Source organism: Hordeum vulgare, chromosome 6H (genome assembly GCF_904849725.1).
Source record: "Hordeum vulgare subsp. vulgare chromosome 6H, MorexV3_pseudomolecules_assembly, whole genome shotgun sequence".
Taxonomy (NCBI): Eukaryota; Viridiplantae; Streptophyta; class Magnoliopsida; order Poales; family Poaceae; genus Hordeum; species Hordeum vulgare.
In genome coordinates, this window is record NC_058523.1 from 517,767,219 (window position 1) to 517,776,955 (window position 9,737).

Here is a 9,737-nt window from a genome sequence, read left to right on the forward strand (position 1 = left end):
ATAATATGAAGTCCAACAAACATATAAGAATGAGATTGAAGTCTGTCAGACGTCTGAGAAACTCCGGAGTGATAGCGTTGGCTTACATCCAAACGGCTAAGAATCTGGTAGATCCCTTTACTAAAGTGCTATCACGTGTTGTGATAGATAGTGCATCGACGGAGATGGGTATGAGACCCACATGAGTTGCCATGGCAGTAACCCAACCTATATGATCGGGAGATCCCGTGAATTAGGACCTGGGAAAACAAGCCAGTGGTGAACTGAGGAGAGTAACTTTACTAACCCACTCCGTTGGAGATGCAATACTCTCGGATACTGTATGGTAGGATGACTACTATCTTAATGCGTTCTAAAGCTTATGTGTAAGCAAGATGATGTCCTACAGAGCGATCTTTGGAGGAACACACCTATATGTTGGGGAACGTCGCATGGGAAACAAAAAATTTCCTACGCGCACGAAGACCTATCATGGTGATGTCCATCTACGAGAGGGGATGAGTGATCTACGTACCCTTGTAGACCGTACAGCAGAAGCGTTAGAGAATGCGGTTGATGTAGTGGAACGTCCTCACGTCCCTCGATCCGCCCCGCGAACAATCCCGCGATCAGTCCCACGATCTAGTACCGAACGGACGGCACCTCCGCGTTCAGCACACGTACAGCTCGACGATGATCTCGGCCTTCTTGATCCAGCAAGAGAGACGGAGAGGTAGAAGAGTTCTCCGGCAGCGTGACGGCGCTCCGGAGGTTGGTGATGACCTTGTCTCAGCAGGGCTCCGCCCGAGCTCCGCAGAAACGCGATCTAGAGGAAAAACCGTGGAGGTATGTGGTCGGGCTGCCGTGGAAAAGTCGTCTCAAATCAGCCCTAAAACCTCCGTATATATAGGTGGGAGGGAGGGGGCCTTGCCTTGGGGCTCAAGGAGCCCCAAGGGGGTCGGCCGAGTCCAAGGGGGAGGACTCTTCCCCCCCAAACCGAGTTGGACTAGGTTTGGTGGGAGGGAGTCCCCCTTCCTTCCCACCTCCTCCTTTTTTTTTTCTTTCTCTCTTGATTTTCTTCTCCTTGGCGCATAGGGCACTTGTGGGCTGTCCCACCAGCCCACTAAGGGCTGGTGTGTCTCCCCCAATGCCTATGGGCTTCCCCGGGGTGGGTTGCCCCCCCCCCCCGGTGAACCCCCGGAACCCATTCGTCATTCCCGGTACATTCCCGGTAACTCCGAAAACCTTCCGGTAATCAAATGAGGTCATCCTATATATCAATCTTCGTTTCCGGACCATTCCGGAAACCCTCGTGACGTCCGTGATCTCATCCAGGACTCCGAACAACATTCGGTAACCAACCATATAACTCAAATACACATAAAACAACGTCGAACCTTAAGTGTGCAGACCCTGCGGGTTCGAGAACTATGTAGACATGACCCGAGAGACTCCTCGGTCAATATCCAATAGCGGGACCTGGATGCCCATATTGGATCCTACATATTCTACGAAGATCTTATCGTTTGAACCTCAGTGCCAAGGATTCGTATAATCCCGTATGTCATTCCCTTTGTCCTTCGGTATGTTACTTGCCCGAGATTCGATCGTCAGTATCCGCATACCTATTTCAATCTCGTTTACCGGCAAGTCTCTTTACTCGTTCCGTAATACAAGATCCCACAACTTACACTAAGTTACATTGCTTGCAAGGCTTGTGTGTGATGTTGTATTACCGAGTGGGCCCCGAGATACCTCTCCGTCACACGGAGTGACAAATCCCAGTCTTGATCCATACTAACTCAACTAACACCTTCGGAGATACCTGTAGAGCATCTTTATAGTCACCCAGTTACGTTGCGATGTTTGATACACACAAAGCATTCCTCCGGTGTCAGTGAGTTATATGATCTCATGGTCATAGGAATAAATACTTGACACGCAGAAAACAGTAGCAACAAAATGACACGATCAACATGCTACGTCTATTAGTTTGGGTCTAGTCCATCACGTGATTCTCCCAATGACGTGATCCAGTTATCAAGCAACAACACCTTGTTCATAATCAGAAGACACTGACTATCATCGATCAACTGGCTAGCCAACTAGAGGCATGCTAGGGACGGTGTTTTGTCTATGTATCCACACATGTAAATGAGTCTTCATTCAATACAATTATAGCATGGATAATAAACTATTATCTTGATACAGGAATTATAATAATAACTATATTTATTATTGCCTCTAGGGCATAATTCCAACACTATATGAGTCTGACTGCTGGTCACAGTCTATGAGATTGGGGTGATCTCTAGTAAACTCATGAATAGGCCAGGAGTATGACCTACATGCTCCACCCGAGGGGTCAGTCTTCGGTAGCCTAGTACTAGTAAGACTTGTGGTGAAGCTTCTTTATGCCAAACTGACAATTCAAGGCATAGTCCATTGTTCAGTTGTAAAGGGGTGTAGCTACTTGCTCTAGGTGAAGCTCAACCTTAACAGATCTTCACTGAAATGTTGTTATTATTAAAACAGTGATTGAAACGAGGGAACACGATGTGCCCTTGAGATCTGGTGGGGGATTGTTGAAATTAGTAGTGGGCCTTAGGCCCATAAGAGAATTTCAGAAAATCTCCAAGGGCCCATGTAGGTGATGGCATGACAAGGTGGTGGTGGGAAGTTTAGTCCCACCCCGCTAGTGAAGAAGAAGTTGGACCCCTTTATAAGGGTCTCTCTTCCACATGCTATTTGAGAGTGAGAAGAGAAGATGCCCTCGCGCACTCCTCCTCCGCCGCCCGCCTCGCCACGCCTCGTCACGACGCGCCGCGGGTTGAGGGAATGAGCCGAGCTCATACCTACGCGCTTATTTTTGTCGGTCAGGAACGGAGAATACGTAACGGACACGACACGATCTGAGACGTCGGATCGTGGGCTGTTACCGACTCAGACGTGGGTTCAGCCCACGTCTCTCCACCCGGCCGTCTATTTAAGCAGGGCTAACGCCAACCCTAGCCGACACGAGAATCAGATCACATCTACCTCACGCGCTCGTTCTCTTCCTGCTGCTACCGCCGGTGACTCCATCATGTCCGCTACGTACACGGTGACGGGAGAGCAGGCCTCCGAAACCCCGCCTCTCCGGTTCCTGTACGGGGAAGAGGGTCGATTAGATTTTTGGGGAGCGATCACGCGACTGCTCGCCTCCGTCCATCTACTTCCTCTACGTCCTCGTCGTCTCCGTCATCACCATGTCCACCGACGCCGACCGTGCTGCCGTCGAGAAGGCCGAGGCCAACAAGAAGGCCGCCGAGGACGCCGCTGCTGCCGTCACCGCCGCGGGGGCTTCTGCATGGCCTACTGGAGGGTATAACGCGTTTATCCCTCTCCTGATTACTTCCGTCTTAGCAATACTAGCATCATGTGTAGATTTGTCTACTGTTTACGTAGTACGTGCCTGTTTAGATCAATATCAGTACGTGCTTAATTCTGTCAATGTCGTGTTAGCATCTATTTATGGATTAAATTAATCGAAAAATTACCTATTTACTCAGCAAGAATTCTGATGGGTTGTTGCATTCCAATCCGGGTCAATGCTCTCAGGTACGGAGTCAAGTCAAGCTTGCTTGTGAACTAGGTCTCGACAACATCACAATAGAAACTGATGCGAGTGAGGTAGTAAAGTTTTTGAGGAACAGGGTCAAGGACGTTCTGAAATTGCAACTTTGAGATTACACAGCTCAACTTAATTGGGCGTGACTCGTGAGGCTAGCGAAGGGGGACATCTTTGTGCCAAGCAGGCTCCTGCTAGTAGAAGATGTCTTTGGATCAATTTTGTATCTAGTTTTTTGGTTGTTTGGGAGTATCATAGGTAGTATCATGCATGTCAATTAGGCTGCCCGTAATGATAGTATCATAGGTAGTAGTATCATGCATGCCAACTAGACATTTTTGATGAGGTGACATAGAATTAAATGAAGAAAAAGAGGGTTGAGTATCATATCATGATACCGTATCATATTAAATGATGTGCTACTATGTGTCTTGCATGACAATAAATAAACTACACTATGATACTAACATATGATAATATGCATTACGGATGTGGTATCATACACTAGTATCATATGCATGATACTAGTATATGATGCTACCCACAACCAGCCTTAGGCAATTTTGATAAGGTGGCATAAAATGAAATGAAGAAAGAAAGGGTTGAGTATTATATTAAATGATGTGCTACTATGTGTCTTGCATAACAATAAATAAACTATTCTATAATAATAATATATGATATTATACATTACGAATGTTGTATCATAGACTACTATATGATATCATTCATTACAACCAGCCTAAGGCCGCTGATTACTTAATGAAAGCTATTGATAAACCATGGAAAAACGAGAAGGACGGGGGTAGTTGACTAGCAGCAAACCGAACAGGGAGCAGGGAGCTGAAAGACGAAGTCAACAGTAGGGGCTTGAAGATGAGGTCTACGATGCCGTGGGTAACATAAGAGTTTTTTTTTCGAGAGTACGCCAATGGCGTATCATATTTTTATAAAAGGCAGAAAGAATATTTACAAGACGCTAGCGTAGAATGCGAACATTCGAGCCAGCCAACTCCATACAAACAGACTAAGGCTACTGTCTCACAAAACGTTGAAGACCTCCTAATCCTATCCTTACAGTCCTAAGATCCTCCACCTCCTTCCCGATTTGGCCCAACAGTTGTGTAGGGTTCATGATTTGCCACGGCATGTTAAACACCCGGGCATTTCTCTGCTTCCACAATGCCCAGGTCGTGATAATTACCAGTGTATCAAAACCACGCCGCTCGGCGCGCCTAAAGTGGCCGCTCGCCCAAAGCCACCATTCCGTCAATGTATCTTGAGGCTCCGGAGTTCTGATTTGGATGTTGAGCTCTTGGAGACCTAAGTACCACACCTCTCTTGCGTATACACATTGGATCAGAATGTGCTCGATATTGTCTTGGTCCTGGAGGCAAATAAAACAAGGAAAGGGGTCACACAAGAGTTAGACGGTGATGCTTGCGATGAGGTTGTTCGACGTCGGCGGAGCCGAAGGGCGTGGGAATCGGTACCAAAATCTTTTCCAATGCAAAGGTTCTTGCTAGATGGGTGTTAAATGTAGCAACTCAAGTCCCTAATGCATGGGTGCCAATTTTTTCTCATTTACTCAGAATTGTCTATCTAGACATTTAGCACCGATTTTTCGGGGATTACCAAAGTAAATTTTTTAATTAATATGTGACATCAGATTTTACGCCTACTTACATCCGTAGCAGAGTATCAGGCAACACTTCGTCAGTTATCGGGCAGCTACAGCTGAAGCGAGTAACAAAGGCCGGATGGACGGCTAAGATCGACAGCAATTACCTCGAGGGGCCTGCTGGCTAACCGAGCGTTTTGGCCGGCGGTGAGACGACCGGTAATCCTGGGCCGTCGTGAGTGTGTTTTCTTTTCTTGAGATGAGGTCGTCGTGGGTTTATTTTTTTATTTTTTATTGCGAGCACGAGTAGCGCATTGCCTTCCTCGGCCCCTACACGATTATTGATGATGGGCGCGGTGGTGTCAGCTGGGCCAGTCGCGTCGTGCCCGCATCGTGTCATGGCCCGATCAGTCGGCCACATGGCTTCTCGCTTCATTCACCGTGCTGACATTGCATTTGTAGTCAATAAGACTTGTGCACAGGGGTCGTCTCGACAGGTATGAGAAAAGGAAATGGGGTAATTATCTATGGCGTATGTTGTTTATCTTATCTACTTGTCGAGCAACCATCAAATCCATCACCGGTTGCACAAGTCGTGAACGCATCACAAATTTACATGGTAGAATAAACAGAATTCGGTACATCAAGCAAGCTAGTAAGTAGGCAATGCACACGCTACCAGAGAACAAAACAGTCAACCGAACGATCTCCAGACCAGAATAACACGAGGAGAAACGGCAGAGGGGATGGGATGGGAGGAGCATGATGCATGAAAATCACCGGAAGATCCGGCGGCCGCGTCACCTATCTATCTCATCATGCCGACGGGCGTGGCCGGCGCGCCCATGACCTGCCCTCCGGTGACGCCCCGGTTCCGGCGCTCCATGTTGGCGTCCCAGCCGATGCCCATGTCGAATCCCCGGTTCTTGAGCTCCCGGTACTCCTGGCAGAGCGCGCAGCACTCGCAGCACCAATGCACGAGGAAGTCCGGGCACTCCCCCTCGTCCAGGTCGTAGTGCGCCCGCATCTTGGTGCGGTAGACGCACGAGTAGAGGCACCCCATCCCCGTCGTCGCGCAGATGGCCGCGTAGGCCGCCCCGCTCCCGGCGCACGCTGCACCAAACATACGAGAGCTATCAAGCTGGTGGATCGACAGAGCCAGAGGAGGAAGAAGAAGCTGATGAAGAAAGGGGGGAGGACTCACGGCAGGTTCCTCGGTCCACGATGTCAGCGATCTGCCCGAACGTGATGCAGGGGCACAGGCACGTGATGAGACCTTCACAAAGGCCATGAACAAACTCAACTCAGCGGCCATGGGTGGGAGACCATTGCTGGCAGCCAGTATCTGGTAGCTCTCGACTGGAACTCTGAAACTGAGCAAGAGGGGAAAGACGGAGAGAGGCCACTTACAGTTTCCGGGGTCGTCCATGCAGTGGAAGAGGCCGGTGGACCAGCGCGCCAGCCCGGCGGCGGGGTGCGCGTGGTGGCTCTGGTTCATGGCGTGGTTGTAGGTGGGCTGCTGCGGCGGCGGCGGCGCCGTGGGCGGAGGTCCGGTGCTGAACCTGTCGTACGAGTCGGAGGGGGTGGTGGGATACATTGCTTGGGAGCAAGGACGGGCTACGTTTATGCCTCTGCTAAAGCCAAAGAAAGGACATGGTTCCTCTTTAAAAGGAATCACTGACGAGTCCCCCACAAGTCTTTTCTTTATTTATTTTTCGTAACAATCAGTTGGTATCTCTTATTAATAATAATAATGATATATCTTTTTGAGGGTCAAATAATAGTAATGATATTAATCAGTTGGTATGTGACCAGCCTTCCAGTCAGTCACGTCCTGAAAAACAATGCACCACAGCGAGTAGATATCTTGGATGCTTCGTAGGCTTACTATTGTGTGCAAAGTGCACCAGCACGGCACCACAGTACATAGTGCTTTCTGACCATGGTGACATATCATCTACTATGCACATTTGGATAGTTCTCCATTATAAAAGATATAAAAAAATCAGAAAAGGGTGTAAAAATCATACTGAAGCCTTGGTCTTGCTAGCCAACTCGCAAATAAAGGAGGAGAAAAGTGGGCCTTGGTCTTGCATATCGTATACTTTTCCTTGGTTTCCTATCCATATTGCCAACTTGTGAACGAATCGTACAGCAAAAGTTGCCATCCGCGAGCTAACCATGGTTATTTTTTTTTAAAAGGGTTAGGTTTCAAGAGTATTGAAGTCTAACCAAACGAGGTGACAGTTCAAAAAAAAGAGGTGACAGCAAAGTTTTTGGAGTACGCGGGACGATGGATATACTAGTTTTTTTTTTTTTTTTTTCGCATTGGTTCGCGCTGCCTGTCTAGCTAGTTGTCTCGAAGACAGCTCCCCTGAGCGGCCACATGCGAAACCTTGGGACTTTAAATACAGTTTTAAACAATATTGTATCTAATCTTGTTTATTCTAACAACAGCTAGGAGTAGCTGTATTTCATTATATTTTACATACTCCTTCCGTCCATAAATAAGTGTACATATAGATTTGTATTTAGTTAAAATTTTTAAAATTTGATCAATTTTATAGAAAATAGTAGCAACATATATGACATAAAAATGATATATGTAGAAACTTCATGTAAAGATAAATCTATTGATACTAATTTGATGTCATAAATGCTATCACTTTTTTTAATAATGTTAGTCAAAGTTTAACTAGTTTGACTGATAGAAAAGAAAAAAGTATACTTATTATCAGACGAAGTAGCCAACAACAGTGCAACATGTATTGATCACGCCAAAATTATCATGACGATCGAGTGCACGTTCGAAAAAAACTGTTGTTGACGCGACGCGCTTCCATGCTGTTGGATTGTCAGCGGCCACCCGTTGGTTTCTGTTGAAAAACAAACATGCGATCGATTATATGAAAGCTGGTCTCTCAGATTGCAATGAGATTAATGAATCGTTTGGTTGGACACGTGACACGTCGTTTGTCTCCTTTGCTTTTGCTTTATACAGTTCTGCAATGGCGAGGCAGCTGACGTCACGGCGTTACGTGGTACGGACGTCGCACACTGGTACACAACACATGGCAGTATCAACCTTGATTTGCTGAAACTATTGACTACTGACGCTTACGGCTCACCTAATGGCTAAGCATTGACCCTATTTTGTTGCTTCTCAGAAGGAAGCTTACAAATGTTTGTTTTTGAACAAAGTCCCATCTTATCTTCTAGAGACAGAGAATGCTGGTCAAGTTGGTCACGACTGACAATATCATAAACCCAGCGGCACCTGGTGTGTCATTGCCGCATGAGTTCAACACTATTGCTCGGTGGACTGATCTCTCTTGATCTTTTTTTGCTATCTGGAATGGACCAAGCAATCGGGCAGAAGCAAACAGTACAATAATATACGTAGAATAGCAGCAAAAATGTACTGTATGTGCCGTCAAAGTCGAAGGCATCCGATTCCTGGCGACGTCGTCCGGGCCTGCTACCATGTTCGTCGAGCAAGCATCGAATCTGGTGTAGAGTAGCTGCCTGTCGAAAAAGCATGCGATATCTTCACCGGTAGTCGGCTCCGTCCCGCCTAACAGCACGCCGGAATTCGCATCAAACGTGCGCCGAGACGTGAGGCAACCGGGGCGTGCGTAAAAGCAATGGACGTAGGTACGTAGTTATCGCCATGGATCCCGGGCATATATATAGACGGGATGGGCATCGACCGCGGGGACGGAGGAGCAAACACGTACGCACTGTGTGTGTGTGTCTGCGAGCAGAAGCACATTACATTGGCACAGCAGGATCGACGAGGATGGCGTTCATGCGGTACGACTACAGGGCGCTGCCGCAGGAGACGACGGTGGAGGAGTTCAGGGCGTGGCTGGCGCAGTTCGACGCGGACGGGGACGGGCGGATCAGCCGGGAGGAGCTGCGGGAGGCGCTGCGCAGCCTCGACCTGTGGTTCGCATGGTGGAAGGCTAGGGAGGCGCTGCGGGACGCCGACGCCAACCGCAACGGCCTCGTCGACGGCGACGAGATGGCCAGGCTCTACGCCTTCGCCCGCAACAACCTCCACCTCAAGGCCGCCGACCTCGACGTCGATGCATAGTATGTATTGTAGAATAATATCTTTCTGAATTCTGATCGATCCATCGTTCCTTCCCCTGCTACGTACCACGACTAGCAGATACTAGCTGGCTTGGCTGATTGATTACTTATTACTAGTTTGTAAATAATTGAAGTGGGTTTTGTATTGTGTGTGCTACTAGATCTGGACGAGTTTCTTTCTCTCTCTCTTTTATTTTGGCGGGTGGAGTTTCTTTCTCTTCTTCCCTGCTTGCTTCAGATCAGAGTGTCTGAAAAATGGACAACTGAACAGGTGCACGTGCCGGCATCTTCAGAGATGAGAACCCTTCATGTGATTCCTCAACTTGGAAACGTCAAACGTGGTCTGTTTGTAGATAATCATATTCGGAGACGCTGTCGGACCGTTGCTACGCTGTTCTCTGCTGGACTTCCTCACGCATAAGCACGGACAGC

The 9,737-nt window shown here is 47.9% G+C and overlaps 2 protein-coding genes across 2 annotated transcripts; one reads left to right on the forward strand and one right to left on the reverse strand.

The window, feature by feature from the left end:
• Positions 1-5,806: 5,806 nt before the first annotated feature.
• LOC123401511 (cell number regulator 1-like) lies at positions 5,807-6,850 on the reverse strand. The gene is made up of 3 exons (XM_045095335.1): positions 6,621-6,850; positions 6,415-6,486; positions 5,807-6,323 (listed from the first exon to the last, which is right to left on the reverse strand). Exons 1-3 carry the CDS (start codon positions 6,805-6,807, stop codon positions 6,019-6,021), a joined length of 564 nt encoding a protein of 187 aa, XP_044951270.1. The 5' UTR covers positions 6,808-6,850; the 3' UTR covers positions 5,807-6,018.
• A 1,894-nt stretch (positions 6,851-8,744) lies between these two features.
• LOC123403515 (calmodulin-like protein 5) lies at positions 8,745-9,450 on the forward strand. Its single transcript, XM_045097447.1, has one exon. The coding sequence runs from the start codon at positions 8,881-8,883 to the stop codon at positions 9,304-9,306; it is 426 nt and encodes a 141-aa protein (XP_044953382.1). The 5' UTR covers positions 8,745-8,880; the 3' UTR covers positions 9,307-9,450.
• The last annotated feature ends 287 nt before the right edge of the window (positions 9,451-9,737 follow it).